Here is a 20,011-nt window from a genome sequence, read left to right on the forward strand (position 1 = left end):
TATTCTAATCAAGATCCAGGTCAGTGGAGAGACAGGTGTAAATTAGTTTTTAAATGAGTTGTGTCTGACCTACATAAATTAATATGCTCAAATGGTAATTGGAGACAAGAACTGCATTTCAAAATTACAGAGTGCAGAAATAGTTATACTTTTCAAAAAAAAAAAATAAAAAGAAAATTAGAAAATTGTTTTAAAGTGTGTTAATAAGAGGAAAAGTAAAATAAACTTAGTATTTTAAAAATATACTGAAAAAAAAAATCTTTAGGTCAAAAGGTCAATTTTAGTTTATAAAGAAATTCTTTAAATTTAATATAAAGGATGATGAGCAGGAAATGAAAGGTTAATTTGATTAAAATTTGAAGAATGATATTATTTTTAAATAAAAAGTTTACCAGACTCATCATGCTGTTTATATTTATATAGGTCAGTATATGGGTATGGGACAGTGGGTCACAATCAGTTACTGGGTCAATGCTTATGCTTGTGTCTGGGTCATTGTTTATGTCTGTTTTAGGGTCAATGAATGTCTGTCACTAGGTGGATCAATGCATAATTGCATATGTATGGTTTAATGTCATGGTCTGAAGTAGTGATGTCAAACTTTTTTAGGGAATGGACCAAATACTAAAATGAAAATTCAGATGAGCCGTAATAAATAAATAAAAAATACAGTAATTGAGTAGACATTTTGACTTATCAAAATTAAATTAATTTAATGTATGAAGCTGGGAGTGTTTCGATTATAGCTTTCCATAATTTTGTTTAAAGAGTGAATTGGCATGTTCTTTCATCAATCTATATGCCTCAGCTTTCTAAATGAAATATTTAGAAATGCAAGAATAGCACACATTCTTTGAACATTAAATTAGAAAAATTCAAAATTGAATATTCGTGAATAATTGTATGAGATGGATATTAGACTGATAATCTATTAAAATATTAAGATGCACATCTGGCTTCTGTGAAAGAATCAAATTCCCAGAGCCATGCTGAGTTTCAAACATTGCACATTCCACAGACCAATGTTTCTCAAGGAAGAAAGAAATTTTAAAAAAGTTTTTTAATTGTCATAGTTGCATCCTGCACTAATCCATCTTACTTTCATATCACATCATCAGTGTATTCAGATTGAGATTGTCTGATTGAACAATATTTACAAGCTATAAAATTACATTGAGAATTGGTCATAACACTGCATATTATTGAAGTAGGTACTAGCAAAACTGATAAATAGGCCCTTTTGTTGTTCCATGTAAAGTTTTTCATCAATCTTTCTAATAAATAATAAGAACTGTACTGTAACCTTCATATCAGTACTTTTTATATTTTCTTAATCAGAAATCGGACTTTACTAATTCTATCATATACTGTTTAAGAAAGGGTTGTTGTTGTTTTTTTTAGCAATATTTCATTAAACATGTCTTGCTGGTGCAGAAGCTTTCTGAAAACTTTTGCTGGGCCTTTTGTTTTGTTTCATCATTGGTTATGTATTAATAAGACTGTTATTATGCTTCGAAGTGAGGTGATGGGAAATATTGTCCTTAGAATGGCCTTGGTTTCATTGGAAAGGTCTTTAAAACTTAGGGAAAAAAAGTTTTTTCCCATCTAATATTAAAAACCAAGATATTCTGAATCAACATTACATTTCTTGACATTGTGTTTTTACTGGTTTACATATTGAAGTTATAGTTCTTCACAAAAGATGAGCCCAAAATCTTGACCTAAGAATTGGAATAGAACTTGCTTTCTGATTTAAAGTTGCAAGCTTCTATGTTTGCTAACATTAATCTTGAAGAAAATGTATCGCATTATATTAATTAGAAACAAATAATTTTGTAAATAATTATTGGTCTTCCATTGACTATCTTTTTCTAAAAGTTCCCCTTTCAGACCTTGCGACCTATAGGGCAGATGGTGTAAAGGTCATCTGATTCTGTGGCCCACGGTTTTACGAGGGTGTCATGTGACCAGTATAACTACAAACCACCTTTACCTTCCCCAGCTAACGTCAGGTACCCATTAGAGCTGTGTGGACCCAGAATTAAAAATCCCTGTCTTCACCAGAATTCTAACCTGGGACCTCGGTACAGAAGTCAAGCGCCTTACCGCTCAGCCACTGCGCCTCTATTTCTAATAATATCAATCGGTCTAGTAGAGTGAACGAACTAAATAGTTATAAACACACACACATAGACATAAAAACACAAAAAAATTGTTTATTATTTAAATTTCTCTAATTATATCTAAATAAATCTCTTGGTAAGAATATACAATATATTTCCATAAAATCAAACTTACCTTCCTAAACATGTGATGTTAAAGACAGTTGGTTTGCCTAGAGCTATTCCCTTGTCCCAAGATTCAAATCCAACTCTTCTGATATCACAGGAATGTAAAGCATCTGAAATCAACAGTTTGTTGTTTATAAGAAAGTTTGCTAGGAAGTATACTATCTTAAAGACTTATCTAAGTAGCACAATAGTATAAAGAAATAGGACAGTTGTTGTTTTTTTTACTTCCTGCTGTGTTTATAATATTAGGATTTAAGGTGCTGCTTACTTTATTGAAACTTATAAATACTTATTAATTTAAAAAAAACAACAACATTATTGTTGATAACAATACAAGAAAACTATCTATCCTTAATGTTGAAAGGTGATTAGCAGGTACAAGAGACATTCACTTAACAATTAAGAGACTGGATCAACTTTTGTGGTTGGGATCATGTAGTTTTTGTAAAAGAAGAGAGATAGTGTTAAGAAAAATTGAATTCAAAATTATAATAATTTAAAAAAAAATGTTTACATTCTTATCAGAAGAATCTATTTTTAACATCATTGATTAGAATAGAATATTCCTCTTATTGGGAGATAACTTATCCAACTATGAATGATAGAAGTTAGGGAATAAATAGATTATTTATCCAAACTGAACAGAGTTTTTGACATTAGACATTAAATGTGATCTATTGATAATGATTATAATGATAGGGAAAAACTCATACTGTTAGTAAACAATTCTAATCTTAAGCAGTTTATGAAGTTGGATGGTTGGAGAACAAGTTGAACCACTGAATGCTGACAAACAATGGAGCTGTATCAAAGTATGGTTGGTGGATTGATATTAAAGAAGTCTAACACTAAAAGAGGTGTGAAGACTACAAAGATAGTTGTTCATGGTAACAGTGTTTGGGAATAGTAGTCACAGCAGTCTAGGGCTTACCCCCTGATGCATAATATTCTATAGTGCTTAGATAAGGATTAGACTTAAGAACATGAAAACCATCTGTCTTGTTAGAAAAGCTAAAAAGATATAGAATTTTTTTTTTGGAGTGGGGAAAGAAAATTCCAAAAGATTTTAAATTCGTCAAAAAAAGAAAAGCTAAAAGCAATGTGTGGGGTGAAAAAAGCTGAAATTATGTGAACGTAAGAAAAAAAGTCAAGGCCACCAAATAATCTGAGCACCACTGCATGATAATTGTTTTAAGCAAAAATATAATAAAATATAAACAAATGAAATTAATTATCAGAAAAACATAGGAACTACTTGCAAAAAAAACCAAAACGATTCAATATTAGAAAATCTGTGTGAGAGATTCAATTCAATTATTAGCTTTGGGGAAAAGAGAGTTGGAGGGACATGAGCTGTAAATCAAAATGTGGACATTCTCCAAAAGTAGAGTAGATCCCATGCTAAAATGTGAGTGATTTCTCCTATCAATTTTTAAGCACACCTTACAGCATATTGATTGCATAGTTAGTGCAAGAAATTATTTTCTTACTTCTTTTAAAATGTTTTTATGAACATTTTTACTTTCTGACCCTAATAGAACAATTGTAAATTTAAAAAAAATTATAAGTTGTTCAACTAAATTGTTTTTAACGGCCCCCGAAAGGGGAAAAGACGCTATAAGTTTTGTGCGAAATGTCTGTCCGTCCGTCCCGTTTAGATCTCATAAACTAGAAAAGATATTGAAAATCTGACATCACAATATTTTAGACCATTCAAAGTTCTGATGCAACGGCTACTTTTTTTTTTCTGAAAGCGAAAAATCTAATTTTTAAAATCAGTTATGCAAGCAGTTTTTTAAAGAGAAAAAACTAATTAGTATGCATTATAAGTTAGACCTAATTTAAAATAAATAGTGATCTTATAAACTTCATTTTCTGAACATTTTTTTTATTGCGGAAATTATTATTTTAATTTTTTTTTGAGGATTCGAATAAGAGATTGAGATCAATTATAAGACATCAGTTAGGCGCGGTGGCTGAGCAGTAAAGCGCTTGGCTTCTGAACCGGGGGTCCCAGGTTCGAATCCTGGTATTTTCAACTTTGGAATCTTTGGGCGCCTCTGAGTCCACTCAGCTCTAATGGGTACCTGACATTAGTTGGGGAAAAGTATAGGCGGTTGGTCGTTGTGCTGGCTACATGACACCCTCGTTAACCGTAGGCCACAAAAACAGATGAACTTTACATCATCTGCCCTATAGACCACAAGGTCTAAAAGGGGAACTAGTTTGGCCAGGTTCACATCTAACTTTACATTCACTTACACCTATCCTTTGATCTGTGGGACCGTTGGGGCACTACACAAGATCTGTTAACCTTTTCTCCATTCTTATCTCTCATTTGTCTTTGATATAATTTCATTTGGATGTTCTTTCTGAAAATATTGAAGCCTGTCTGGCTGGACCTCTTCGGGGGCCGATTTTGAGTTTGTGTTTCCACACAAACTGTCTTTTGTAACCTTGTTTTTTTCTCTTTTTGTTTGTAAAAATATATCTTTTACCTATTCTTACCTTAATTTGATAAAAAAATATATCCACTCCATATTCTAACCTTTATAAATAAATCTCCTCCCTAATCTTATCTTTATCTGATAGTATATACCATTCCTATTCTTACCTTCTTTTTCTTGAAATTAATTAATTAATTAATTTGAACATACACACAGGCAAGAAATTTAGAACAGTGTAGGTAGAAATATAGAACAAAAATACTTACTTTTCAAAATTAGAAATTGCTCAAATTTTCCACATTTAGAAAAAACACATTTCACATCTGCAGCATTATACTTTGACAGTTTATAACTTTTCATATTATCCACCTCTGCTAGTTGCCTTGACCTTGTAAGACTGTCATTACAAAAGTTACTTTTGGGGCTTGAATTAAAATTTAGCCCAATGAATAAAGTCAAGGTAAAACTCTCTGACTTGGTCACATTGTATCTTAAGATTTTTTCAGGTGAAATTAATAATCCATTTTTGTACCAGCAATAATTAAAGCTTTCTTTTCTGTAACCAAGGAATATGTCATGCAAGTCTCCTGCTGCTGTTAGAATCTCTTTAGTAGAAAATACTGCAGGGTATCTCTGGTAATCCAGGTGTTGTTTTAAGATTAAATCCCCATTCAATTTTTCTGTATTAAAAAGTATATGAATAAGAACCACAGCAAATAGAGATCTAGAAGATGTACTAAGCTATCATTATTTATAGCAAAAAATGTTTCTTTATAAATATATTTTCTTATTTTCACAATAATAAAAAATGTGAGTACCATCGTGTAATAATCCATATCTATAATATAGTTGAAAATAAAATACTTTACAAACCATGCTATTTATTTTGGTTATTTACAATTAAAAGTTGAATTTTAGAAGGATATGCTATTTAAATACCTTAACAGTTATTTTTTTTTCATTTTGTAATATGATTATCTTTATTCAGAATGTATGAAAATGGTTATATTAAACTTTGAATTTTATTTTCTATACAAGAATCTGTGTTACAATTAGACTGCTTATTAGACAAGGTTTCTTGAACAGGAAAATTTTTAAAGCATGAAGTTACATTTGAAGTACATATCATTAAGATAATGGTAATAAAAAAAAGGCAGGAATGGATTTATCTTTGCATTTAATTAGTTTCTAGCTATATAACCTAGATCTAGAACCTAAATATTATAGGTTTTGACATAGCTCATATCGTGAGCATAAAAGCTGTAAATATTTCTTCAGAAAAACAAAAAGAAATAAAAACTTTCAAAACTTGAATAAAAACAAATGTTGTTGATTTTGGAAGTTGTAAAACTCTATGTAATTGTGTCATGTTCTGAAGTCCAAGTAAAGTACATTTAAACAACATATATCTCTTTCTAGGTAGAAAAACTAGTTAAAACAACAACAACAGCATTGTATTTAAAATTGAATACTTCTGTGATAAGAAGAAAACAGTATCTGTTTAAGACCAGTTAAACAACCCAAATTAAAAACAAACAAGATTTTTAAAAAATATATTTAAGAGGCGTAAATATTATTTTCCACGGAAAGAACTATTAATAAAGAAAAAAGTCATTTACATAGATTTAGTAATTCTTTTTTCAGTGGAGATAATTTTTTTTTTTATAATGTTTACATTTTACCTGTTAAAACAAACTTTGTTGTTTTGTAGGCAACCATCTTGGCTGAATCATTAATTGGAAATGCTGCTACAGTCATTGTATATTCCCCAGGTAAAACTTTATGATTATCAAACGTTATTGAGACCTCAGAGGTAGAGGCATTAACAGTTTGTAATTTCTGAGCATCAGCCATGTTCAACCACTGAAAAATAAATCTATAGAGAAAATATAAAGCTCAGATATTTTCATGGCAATGTTGTTGTTTCTTTTAATAGTGAAGTTCCACAAATAAATAATTAATAGATAGAATAAATAAATAGAATTCCAAGGTCCAGAAAGTGATTTGGAAGTTTATGCAAAGCAAAAAAAAACTTTGAATTTCCTAAACCAACGTATGGTATTAATTATTCATTATACTGCAAAATAAACATTTTAAAAAGTCTTGATCTTAGCATCAACCATTTGAGTGACTGAATGTTCTGTTAAATATTTTAATTTACTTTGAGTTGATACTAGATACAATGCTAATTTTTCAATCAATTTGAGAATTAATTCCATAATGTTATTATTTTTCAATAGTGATTCAGATGAGACATTAATTAATATTTAAAAGTGAATGTATTGAAATTGCTCACAGTTTTGTTTCAGATTCTTGGCTGAAGTTAGTTTTACTTAAATGAGTCATAAAAGTAATTGCTGAGTCAATTACAACAGGCCCTGAATTCATCAGAGTCAGCTCATAGTGATCTGAATATAAATAACATCTAGATGATAAAAAAATAACATAATTTTTTATACAAATTTAGAAAATTAACTTCTTAGTTCAAATGACATAAGAGCTTGTATTTTGTCTTTATAATGTAAGTTTTTAGATATAATATTGAATATTTAAGACTAAATGACACACTGATTTAATTCTGGTTTAGTGAATAATCACACCTTCATGGATAAAACACTGTCCATCCTTTAACAGTGTTGACAGTGCAGACACCATAACATTAATGTCTGAACCACCACCAATTTAGATAGAAGGTGACATGGTAAAGGTTGTTTTTGCACATTTGTTGCAAAAATCACTAACATTTTTAATTGACTTTTTAAAAATATTTTATGATTTCAAAAACCTCCACCAAAAAATGTAACATGCACCATAATCTTGACTAAACAAGTGGCAACATCATAGGTTAAAACTTACGATGTGCTTAATATATACATCCACACTTCTATGAGAGATTTTACCTGAAACATTAGAATATAAGGCAACCTTTGACTGGTGAAATTGGACCACAATACGAATAACACTAATAGTTAGTAAAGCCAAAATAAGTTGTGAAAATATTTTGATTCCAGGGGAAATGGGTGGCTAGATGACAGAGCTTAGAGGGAATTATATCTTTACCTTGGACTAATCATCTAAATTTACGTCCCAAGCGTAATACCCAGTTTGAAAAAATTCGTATGACCTTTTGTATTAACTATATAACATCCAGAGTAAGTGCTGATTTATTATCCAAGAGAAACTGAACTTATTCAAATTAAGTTTAAACCAATTAGGATAATACTAACCTAGTTGAGATGGAGCTAATGTTATTGGAAACACACTGATATTGTCATCTACCGTAGCAGAAGTTGCTGTGACATTTTTAATCGTTTGTGTAGTTAATGGCAAGTCTTGTTTTCTTTGACAAGCAACAATAAAGGAAATGCCAATGGAAAAAAACATGAATGTTTCCATCTGTGTCACATCCATTACATTTGTTCACTGATGTACTGAAATTTAAAATGCAATCTCTTACACAACAGAAAAAAATTACAAAAATTAAAGCTGCAGTTGGATAAAGGTGAAACATTAAAGCTTGTTTAAAATAAATTTACCATTACCTATAGTCTTGTCTGCATTAAAAGACTATAATCTAAAAAAACAACTAACTTTTAATATAAAAAAAGGAAATTATTGATATACTTAATATAATGCTACTAACTACTATCGATTTGTGGGAGAGAACTAGACAAAAGCCCATAGCTCAAGACATCACAAAACGAAAATGAAGCTGGATAGGACACACCCTGCGAAAACCAGCTACCAGGCATTTGACTGGAACCCACAAGGAAAGAGGAAAGTGGGCAGACCCAAGCAAACCTGGAAGAGGTCAGTCATCAGTGAAGCTGAGGGTACTGGAATGACATGGGAGCAGATGAAGAAAGCTGCTCAGAACCGAGTTCAGTGGAGAGGTGTGGTTGCGGCCCTATGCTCTCCTGGGAGTACACAGGATTAAGTAAGTAAGTAAGTAATATAATGCTACATTAAATAAATTGCTAGTTTTAAAAATCTTGCAATACAACTGTATCTAATAATAAAAAATAAACACTAAGTCACAATTTACAAATGTTAAAACAAAAAATTTAGAAAGACAATCAAAAACAAATTTCATTTACCATATATATATATGTTAGAACAAACATACATACACAAACATCATTTTTTCCAAGTGCCTTTCAATCCCAAAATGAGTTTTTTAATAGAATCAGTCATTAAAACAAAGGACAAGTTGAATTTTAATGGAGGATATCAACCCCCAGGCAAAATATTTTTAAAGAGAGAAATTTGGTGAAATCATGGACAGCTCTGACCAGGTAATCGAAAGAACTCTGAATTGCGAATGGTTTTATTGGGCAAAAAAAAATATTTCCAATATTGTAGATTCTATATCATATATATGTACTTTTTAATTAAATTGAAATATACAGCTTCCACCTTGCAAAAAAAATGTATATAATTCTAGTTCTAGTTGTAGATATATAGAGTCTAGTGCCAGTTTTTATATGTCCTTTAGTTTTAGAAGTTGCAGTCAAAGTGAAAAGTCTTGAGTCTAGAGTCTAGATCTAGACTAGATGAAAGTTAAAGTAAAGACAAAACTCACTTAGACTTATTAAAGACCTGTAAAAACATTTACTTAGTAACTTACTAGATCTAGATTCAAAGTACAATCAAGGTTACTAAATTTAGATCTAATTATTCTAATATTATATAATAAATAAAAATAAGATTACAATTACCCTAATTATAAGAATAAGATGATAGATCTAGAATCTAGATCTATATTATTATTATCTATTCGTCATTTATTATAGTTATAAGTATAAGAGTAAAAGTAATAAAGAGTTAAAGAGTCTTAGCTAGTTTGACTGTAACACAATTACATATCTATCTAGGATCTACAAATGCATGTTGTCATTGTTGTGTAGGTACTAGGTCTAGAGTCTGGACTCTTCTCTAGTTACTAGTAGAATCTAGTATCTACACATAGAATGATTTCAATGATGATGGTAGACTATCTTGTGACAATCTTGTCAATATTATATGATTTCATTATCTAGACTAAATCTAGTCTAGAATCTATATAAGGTAATTTCCGCATTTAAATCTAGATTATTGTCTTTTAACGTTAATATTCTTTGAATTGTCTAGGAATCTATACTATAACTAATCACTAATCTTAATCTATGTATGTCTTGTGACTACTTTTTTTTTTCACATTTGAGATTAGACTAATCATTAGTGACCGATAGTCTCCTGCGTAAAAACAAAAATCTAGATAGAGTCTAGATCTTGCCTACTTGGTATGCAAACCAAATTAACATATTATCTAGGTAAAAAAAAAAACAGACCCTATTTAATTTTAGAGTAAATCTGTAAATTATGAATTAGATATGTAAACCTAGACTCTACATTAGTCTACATGTTATGGTGAGGTCAAGGCCAAGGAAAGTATTTTAATGTGTGAGTCATTTTGGAATCCAATCCAGATTCCAATCCAGAATCTAAATGTAATCCTACTTTTCAATGTAAAGATGGCGACGTCCAGACCTAAGAAAACAAATCCAAAAAACAGAAAAACGAAAACATTTTTAGAATTCGATGAAAAGGCAAGATCGTAAGTGACCATGTAGATTGTAATTGTTCCATTGTAGAGAGATCTAGATCTATTTGTAGAATTAGTTTACAGTAAATGTAGACTGTAGCCTAATGTAGGCAGTCAGACACTGATCACAGTACAGTTTCAGTTTGAGTTTGAGTTGGTACACCGTACACTGATTACTCTCACTCATACTCATCACTCTAGTCTAACACTGTCACTAGTCGTGACTAGTGAGTACACCAATTCAGAAATACTATAGTAATAATAATACTATAGTATAGCATTGCTAAGTCTCGTAAACTAATACCCTAATTAGGGCCTAATTGCTTTGAAAACACTGGTCACTGGAGTTATCTTAATTCTTGATTCTTGGTGTTTTAAAGAAACTATCATTATCATTACGTGACTATCTAAGTTATCTTGACTCGAGGTCTTTTTCATTTTTTGGTACATAAACAATAACAAAATAGTAACAAACATGGCTGACCCATGAACTATGATGAACTCATTCAGAATTACCAAATTATATTATTTATGATTTACAACTCTTAGAAGTTAGATTAGTTAGATATACTGACTAATGAATACTAAGAATGGTTACTCCATTCTCTCTGTAGTCTGTGTAGTGTAGTCATAGACAGTGTGAAGTCGCAGTCACCCCATGATTGGCATGATAGTGTAGTGACATTAGTCTATAGATACTAGAGTGTAGAGACATCTAGAATTATAGATCTAGATCTTTAGATATATTTCTTAAATATAATTTAACTTTGATGTAACAAGTATGGAACTCTACCAAAACATAAACTTTAGAGTAAGCAAAAATATAGGAAATTCTCGTCATATACATTTATTTTACTTTGATGTGATTAAAGTGATGTGATTGTGACTAGAATTGACAAGTTGGCATTTGTATTTTTTAAATTTTCAATTGTAACCTATTTCAGTTTTATACTTTCAGATCAGACAATATTAGTTTAGCACTTTCAGATTAGTTTTTGATATAATATGTTAAAAAATGCTGATTAACTTTAATTCATTCATTCACTGATAGAGTTGGAAACAATAGAAGGTGAAAAAAAAAAGTTTTTTAAACAAGTATTTTACTAAATGTTCAGTAACACAAGCTATTTACTAGACTCAGTATCCAGCTCCAGCAAGATGTCTTATTTTGTCTTTACACCAAATCTGATGCACCTCTACCAAGAACTAAAATAAATGATATCCATGCAATATGGTTGGCAGAGCGAGATATTACATTTGTAAGAAAAGCATGTTGTGACAAATCATGTTAGTGTAGTGGACTAAAACAAGAGTAACAGGGTTTAAAACATGGTACACTTGACTAGATCTAGAATAAGCCTTCAAACAGTAACAGCCTTAGGTAATTGGAGGCCCTAGGCAAAATGAATTAGGTGGCCCCATATGAAATAGAAAAATAAAGCGACCGAAATATAAAATTACATTAAAACCTTCCTGCATCTACATCTAAATCAACAAATAACATCATATAGTGTGATTACCATAGTGTTCCATTATATAGCATTTTAAATCATAGTAGAGACTTTGAGCTAGGTTTGTAGATGAGTCATAAAGTCCTGCTACGCATTTGATCCAAGTTTGCATTTTTTTTTGTCTAAAAAACTTTTTTGTAGTCCTTCTGAGCCCCAACAAATTGAAGGCCCTAGGCTGCTGCCTATTTTGCCTATGTATATGTTTTACACTATGGTCATTGTTAATTCCTCCAGCAACAACGTTTTCGATCACACCCTGGTTGAATGTGGTGCTTGGTAGAATTGAGCAACCTTAGGTAATCCAGGAATCTGTTGGAAATGGCCTTCCACCATTTAATTATTGGGTTCATTAGCTTCTTCTTGTGCCACCAATTAATTGAACCAGTCCTACAATCAGGATTCAGCTAACTGTGTCTTCTTTGTTAGTGGTTCAACAGCTTCAGTGAAGACTTCTGCTGGTGTTTCAGTTTCTGTAACTTCTGTGAATGGTGATTTGGGTGACTCCTGCCTTTGCTTCAGTGCAAGCTTTGATCTTGAACCAAGGGCTCAGCTGTGCTGCTATGCTGCACAGGCGAGTTTTGTTTAAATCTTCTAACCTGCTGTTCATGGACTTGAGTAATGCACTTTTCATTGTTTTTACTCCTGTCTTCTTAGCCTCAAATGCTGGAATGCCTTTAGAGTTTAGACCTATGGAATCACAATGGAAGATGAAGCTAAAGCTGCACTTACGAGTTACTTCCACTAAAGGTTTGAGCAGAGACACTGGTTTAGAGATAAATTGCTTATGGATTCACATTCTGCACACTTGATAATATTGCTTAATGTTGCTCCAACAACCTCGGTAACAAGAAGAAAGTTGAATTCCAACAGGTAGAGACATTCTGTATCAACTGATGTCATGGAAGGAGGAATTTGCTCTATAATTTATGTAAACAATCAGTTGCCAAGGACAAATGTTTAAAATGACAAACTACTTTTTATTATTTATTGATTTATTTTTTGTACACAAAGCTGAATATGTGCCAGTGCTTTTTTTTTGTAAAAAAAAAAGGTGCCGGTAATCAGTGATGGATTGCCTAACTTTTAACTACTAATAAATTAATAGTAAAAAATGCAAGAAAAGTAATCATTTTTAATATTTTTTCCCCACATTGAAAAAGGTGCCAGTACGGAACTGGTATCTGCAAAGCAACCAACATTTGCAGTGCTTTTTTGATGAAAGCTTTTGCTGTGTAGAAACTAAATGATAGTTTTCCAGCAAGTTTACAGCCATATGCTCTAAAACATTTCTGCTTCAGACACATTCTGAAAATAGTAAGTCAAACCGAAATACAACTCTGTGGTATTATCAGCTGGCCAGGTATCAGTTGAGAAAGCACTGCTTTTAGCATCAGCTAACATTTCACGAACCTTGAAATAAACCATGTCATATTTTCAGTACTTAACTAGTTAATAAATCGGTTTCTCAACCACACTCTAAAGTACTTTTGATTATCCTGCAATTCAGTGCCAGAACTGAATATAGCCGGATAGTGAAAACTGTTCGGTAGGAGCTGAGCTCTGGTGCATCCCTAGTTATGACTGTGTGTGACATCACAACCCACTAAAAAATAAGTTTTATTTAAGCTTTCATTTGGAACTAAAAAAAAAACTTCTAATAACAAAAATATTCATTTTGTTGAAAATTTTAAAAATACTATTTTCCATTTTGGGTAAATTATTCATGCTTTTGAGGGAAAAAAAGTTGGTACTAGGAAACAAAACAATAACCAGTTTTAAAAAAATTATCATAGATAACAAAAATTCTTTATTAACAGAGAATATTTGAGAGGTTTTCATAAAAGGAAAATTGATAGAAAGAAGCTTGCCAGAGAAAAACAAGATCAAAAAATCTTGGCAGAAAGAAAGGAAATTCTTAAACAAGTAGGTATTTTATGAATATAGTATGATCACTCATGTTTTGTATTAAGCTATAAAAAATATATCATAAATTTTTAGAAAAATATAACCTTATATATATTTTTATATCCATCCTCACTTATTTTATTGGATATGTAAATGTTTAAAATAATGAAATATTGTTTAGCATAACACGTTAATACATCTGCTTTAAAAATTATAAATATCCAAATGAAAATTAGGCCCATTCTTAACACTATGTAGTTTACAATGATACATTAAATGTCACACTAATTGAAAGCCAATAAATATTTGCTATGTTAATTTTAATTATTAAAATAACATTGCATTTAAGCATGGTTAGTGGCATTACACTCACTTATAGAATAGCAGGCATTCTGAGAGTACAGCCAATTTACTTCATTTAGTAGTCATATAGAGGCCAAACATCTATCTTTAAGTAAATATTTGAATAGACAGTTTGAATTAAATGAATGAAAGAACATTGATTGCTGTCAAACTCGAAATAAAACAAGGTTTGAAATTACTGGAACTTTGACTGTTTTTTTTTAATGTAAAACTTTTTTTTTTTTATGTAAATAAAATGTTTTAATTTTTTAATCTTTGTTTAGGCTAGGGATTTAAAATCTAGTCACTTGAAGCAGAATTCTTCAATAATTCCTGAGATAAGTACCTTGGTTGATCCAGAAACTTACGAGCTTCCAGAACACACAGTGACCATTGCAGATATTGGTGAAATAGATTTTGTTGGGAAAGGTGGATTTCATTTAGGTCAAAATAAAGGATTTGTGAGTATTTCTAATACACTGTACCTTTTCATCTGCTTATTTAGCAGTCTACTGTCTAATCACAGCTTAGTTTCTATTAAACTTTGCATTGGCCAAAAAATGTATTTTTAATATAACTATCAATGCAAGTTAAAAAAAATAAAAATGTATTCTGTCATGGCACCCACAAGACCTTGAATAAAAAGGTAAAGTTCCCCTTTCAGACCTTGTGATCTATTGGACAGATGATGTAAAGGTCATCTGTTTCTGTAGCCCACGGATATCATGTTGCCAGCACAATGACCAACCACCTTTACTTTTCTTTAACTAATGTCAGGTACCACTTAGAGGTGGGCGGACTCAGATGCACCCAAAGATCCCAAAATTAAAATCCCAGTCTTCACCTTGAATACCTAAATGTCATTCTGTCAAGGGACCAACAAGAACATTTCATATATATATATATATATATATATATATATATATTCTAATACCTGGTATGGCTAAAAGAAAACAAAAATAATTGTCATAAATTTCCAGAAAGCCAGATGAAAAACTTTTATGTTAAAAATGTTTAGTCAAAAATGTTATTAATATTAAGTAGCAAAAAGACTACATTAATAACTACAAGGGAATATACATACAATATAGAAACATTGCTTCTTGACTGTCATGTCAGAAAAGACAAATGGTGTCTTTGCTAATATTATTTGACACATTCCACTCTATCCTCTTGAATCTTGAGCCTTTCTAAATACAGTTAAATAACTTTCATTCATATCACATAAATGGGATATATAAATATGCAAACCTGCTCCCTTGAACGGATGATAAAATGTTTTGTTGTGATTACATGAAAACAAAGAATCTGCTAATTGTAATCATTGCTGCTTAAGATCTTCTTAAATCAGAAAAAAATAAAACAGTGCTACAGTAACATAGATAATAATAATTTTCGGCAATATTACCATCTACCACATTCAACTCTGTTGGTGGATTTAGAACAATTTCTGTCATTGTTTTAATAAAACTAGATCTATTCTCCTTTCTTAAACGATACTTAATACAATTCTTACTAAATTAACGTGTTACCTCTGCCATCATGTTAATATACTATTAACAGTAACATAGATAATACTTATGAATGAAATCTTACATTTATGTGCTAAATTTTCTCTATTTTTACAATATCTCTAGTCGGAACTTCAAGGGGCATTCAGGAACCTGCATGGTACCTGATTGCGTCGCGGATCTTAAAAACAGCTCTAACAATATCCCTAGAAATTTAGCAGTTGATGTATATTGCTAAGAAAAGAATTACTAGCTCGTGGCCACATGGGGAAAGCTCTAGTTTGACGTTATAATTTTTCAAAGTAAAAAATAAATAAATGTAAAGTTGGCTTGAGTACTAGACTTAGATCTAGAGCCAACATTGGTTTTGAAAGGACTATTGCGTTCTTGAAGGGACTTTTGCATTGGGGGATTTCCGAGGTAAGGCATTATTGATTCAAGAATTTGATAAATTAGTGTTTGGGAAAATTTTTTGCATTGTCTTCTAAGTATAGATTGAAAGGCCTATCATTAGAAGTATTCAATAATAATAAAAAAATTTGGTAGTCAGCCATAGTGTACCAATATTATGCGATAACTGAATAAATTTAAAGTTGCTTTAAGTTTATTGAAAGATTATGTAAGCTTTGCATATATTTTTTTATGTTAATCTAATATAGATTACATCTAGATTCTAGATCTATACTAGTTAAGAGTTCTAAATCAGACGTCAAGAAGGCTAGGTCTAGTCTTAGATCTAGATGTCCATATAATGAAAATACCAATAAATAATTGCACAAGTATGTAATGCCCGCTGGCCGAATTGGTAACATCGTTTGTTCTTTGACAGCTGACAGTGTCAAAATCAGGGGTTCAATACCCAGTTTGAACCAAATATTTTTTTAATAAATTTTTTAAATATTTTATTATATTTTAAGTTGTTTAATAGAGGTATTGTCTTTTTTAAATCTTTTTTTTAATGCTTTTCTTGTTTTCTATCCAAGAGCCCTGAGAGCAATGCTGATGAAACTACACACACTCCTGTCACTGGATCAAAGGAAAGTAAATCTATACAGCACAAGTAAGTTAGACAAAGTACAGAAACAGTGAGGACATTTTAGTTGAATTTATCATTAGACCTTATACTGTAGTTTTCAAATAAAAGTGCCATTGGAGAATGAGAATGATCAGATTGATGAATGTTTGAGTCCTTATCTACATAAAAAAAATAGTTAAATGAGAAAGAACTAAAATCCATTCCTATTTTTTTCTCTTTGTATAAAACAATGTTACCCTTGCAGTATTATAAGTAATAAAATAGAGTCAGTCCTGTCTTTGCAATTGCAGTATCAAATTTCTTTGAAAACAGCAGCATCTGAGTTGCAATTAATTTTCAACTCTTATCACTAAAAAACATCATTTGTAGCATTTCAGTAATGTCAGTTTATTCCATTCATTCATTGGGCCCAAAGTAAACATTAAAGTTTTTTAAGTTTATACAAATGCATTTTTGCATTAGTATATGATGAAGTAAGGGTTGTTTGAAACTGCAAGGTCTAGCCCTAAGAGTACCATAGTCAGCCAAACCAACAAAAATATTATGGAAAGAAATGTAGGCACAAAACAGGAAGTTGACACACTAAATTCTACACAATTTACAATTATTCAGTAATAATGTGAAGACTGACCAGCTGGCTGGATTCTAAATTTTTTATGGAATATGTATGTTATTTTTCTACATTTATTTTGGAAATAATTTTAAATCTACTGGGTACATTATTATTTTTTTTTTCTTTTGCAGACTAGCAGCTTGCAGTAATCAGTTATCTTCTGCAAAATTAAATGCCAAGAGAATGAAGAAAAAACACATGCTGAGAATGAAATTTCAGGCCAAAAAGAAAGGTGAAAAGAAAGGGAAAAAGAAGAAAAAATAAAATCAAAATGACTTATCATTGTCTTCCGGTTTTAAGTTGAATGAAGAATGTATGATTGATTTTTAAGTTGTGGGATTCTAATAGTAAAATCATCATTTAAAAATTTGCATCATTCTGTAATGAACTTTGTATTTTGAAGACTATTGTGGCATTCTTTTGCAATATGTAAGACATTACTTATGTCTTTAAATAAAACAGTTGAGTATTATATTATTTACACTAACCAAAGAGCACTAAATTTACAAAGAAATTGTTGCTGAACTGTTGAAAACAGAAAAATTAAAGACCACTTGATCCAAAGTCTCAACATAAAAGAAGCTGACCTTGTTATTTAAGCAGGGATTGGGATAGGGAATTTATACTGGTACAAATTGGATAAAGGCTATACTGCATTTCAATAAAGTTCTATTTGTCTACCTGAAGCAGACATTGGTCAGAAAATAATAGTCATCAAATCAGACGTGTTGTTATTTTGTTATGTCTGAAGGAGGGAAAATTATTTGAAATGCTGAACTCCACTTTTTTTTTTTTTTTTTTAAATCTGAAAAGCCTTATTGATGACAATAGTCATGTTTAGATTTAATACAACTAGAAGAGCTATTGAAAATCTGATTTCCCCATACATTGTGACTTGCAAAGTTTGTGGGAAATGTTTTTTTTTTTGTCTCCTGAAAGTGAACCGTTTAATTTTTAAGTTAACTATGCAAGGTGATTTTTTTTTCGTAAATAAGCTCATTGTATATACATTTGTTTACCCATTTGTTACTACTAATCAAAGAAAAACAAGGCGCAACACTTTCAGGAGACCCTTAACTAATCGCCTTTACTAGCAAAGACCCAATCACAACAGAAGAGGTTTCAGAGGCGAGCGCTCATTCAAAGCTGTTCTCCTTACAATGAAGCCCGTACAAGACACTGGCCCCAAAACACCCCAACAAAACTATATATGGAGAGCTCTCTGATTTTGAAACCACTGCACAGTTTAACTCATATATTGGTCTAGTCATCTGAACGCTCTAACATAAAAATGAGAACGAGGAAGAAGAAGAGGCTAGTGCGCTTCTTCAAAATTCGGAGAAAAATACAGTGTTGATAGAATAACTAGGTCCTAAATCTGTGCTGGTTAAACTGCCTGAAAACTGGCATAAAGGAATGGCAACGAAACTCCCCCCAAAAAACGAGCAACCTAGCGGACTGCAACAATTGGAGAGGCTGCCTTGGTTCCAGGTAAAGTGTTCAGTACTTTTCTGCGACGATAACTACAACAGGCCCCAGACTAATGGCTCAGAGAAGAGCAGGAAGGCTTCCGAAAAAGTAGATTATGCACTGGACAGTTTTTTTCATCCTGCAAATTATCTAATAAAGCCTGGAATACCAACAAAGGCTGATGATAAGTTAGATAAAAAAAAAAGTTCGATAGTGTCCATCGCGAATCACTTTTTAAAAATATATCAAGACAATATGGCATCCGCAACAATTTGTCCATACTCCATGCGACATCAGCAAATCAAACTGTTGCGTTAGAACCGACGATGGAATAACTGATTCTTCAACCTCAAGACGGGTGTGAGACATTTCTGATCCCAGTTTCTCTTTCTCCTTGCCTTCGATTAGGCCGATGTCATGAAAAAAAATAATGAATCAGACTGTATCTGTATCCCAAGGAGTGAGCCACATTGATGGACCTGGACTTTGCGGACGATATAGCATTAGGCTACTTTTATTAAAATTAAATTTATGCAAGAGATTACGGAGAGCCTCAATAGAGAAGCACTTAAAATCGGCCACTGGATAAATATTGATAAACACACTAAGTTATACGTAGGCCTATTGGTTACAGGCTAACAAGTACCCCCGTCAACACTGGGCATATTTATAGAGCTTGAACAGAGGGAGACGGCCACCTACTTAGGCAGCGTTATCACATTAAGCGATGGAGATCCCTGGAATGATATACTCCGGTACCGAGATCATGTGGCAGAGAAGTCCTTTCCCACACAGGTACTCGTCCCCTGGGGAAAATGTTGACCGAACAGCCATAACAGAACCTGAAAAGAGGAAAGCGAAAACAAGACCGTCCACACCTTCTTAGAAGACCTACAATCTAAGGGGAATCAGCTGAGATTAGGAGGCTGTGGAAGTCGTCCATGACCAGGGGTATCAAAGTCGGCCCTGACATTAGCATGCGACTCGGCCCACTAATGACTTGCCATGTGATGTAGGCCTACGTGTAATGGTTCACATAAAAAAAGAATTTGGTAGGCCTAATGCAACGAAACATGAATGCAAACGTCGGTTTACGTAAAATTTTATTTCTACGTGTAGATAGACTTGGAGGCTTTAGGAAATCTCATGTGGTACAAACGAATAGTACAATCACAGCCTTAGTAGTTTGAATAGAATATTTTCTTACTTGCTTTTGAAACTATTATACAAAATAATGAAATTACTAAAACTTGATAATAGTTAAAAACTAAAATAAGATTGCAAATCTAGACATTATACAA

At 31.6% G+C, this 20,011-nt stretch overlaps 3 protein-coding genes across 10 annotated transcripts in view; 2 read left to right on the forward strand and 1 right to left on the reverse strand.

The window, feature by feature from the left end:
- Positions 1-10,170, reverse strand: part of LOC106056432 (uncharacterized) — a 15,110-nt gene extending 4,940 nt beyond the window's left edge. The window contains exons 1-6 of one of the 8 annotated variants that reach the window (XM_013213171.2): positions 10,069-10,170; positions 7,966-8,169; positions 7,035-7,146; positions 6,421-6,614; positions 5,005-5,418; positions 2,299-2,401 (exon numbers count right to left, since the gene is read on the reverse strand). In XM_013213171.2, the coding sequence (XP_013068625.2) occupies positions 2,299-2,401; positions 5,005-5,418; positions 6,421-6,614; positions 7,035-7,146; positions 7,966-8,149 (1,007 nt within the window). In that variant the 5' untranslated portion in view covers positions 8,150-8,169; positions 10,069-10,170. The other 7 variants (XM_056020785.1, XM_056020783.1, XM_056020782.1 and 4 more) reach the window with 7 other exon arrangements.
- The window catches only part of LOC106056403 (uncharacterized), a 130,296-nt gene that overhangs the window by 92,966 nt on the left and 17,319 nt on the right, over positions 1-20,011 (forward strand). The window lies entirely within an intron of this gene.
- On the forward strand, positions 10,176-17,519 carry LOC106056451 (nucleolar protein 12-like). Its single transcript, XM_013213211.2, has 5 exons — positions 10,176-10,334; positions 13,651-13,756; positions 14,365-14,541; positions 16,575-16,651; positions 17,372-17,519. Exons 1-5 carry the CDS (start codon positions 10,177-10,179, stop codon positions 17,502-17,504), a joined length of 651 nt encoding a protein of 216 aa, XP_013068665.2. The 5' UTR covers position 10,176; the 3' UTR covers positions 17,505-17,519.

This window comes from Biomphalaria glabrata, chromosome 2, assembly GCF_947242115.1.
Source record: "Biomphalaria glabrata chromosome 2, xgBioGlab47.1, whole genome shotgun sequence".
NCBI classification, from domain to species: Eukaryota; Metazoa; Mollusca; class Gastropoda; family Planorbidae; genus Biomphalaria; species Biomphalaria glabrata.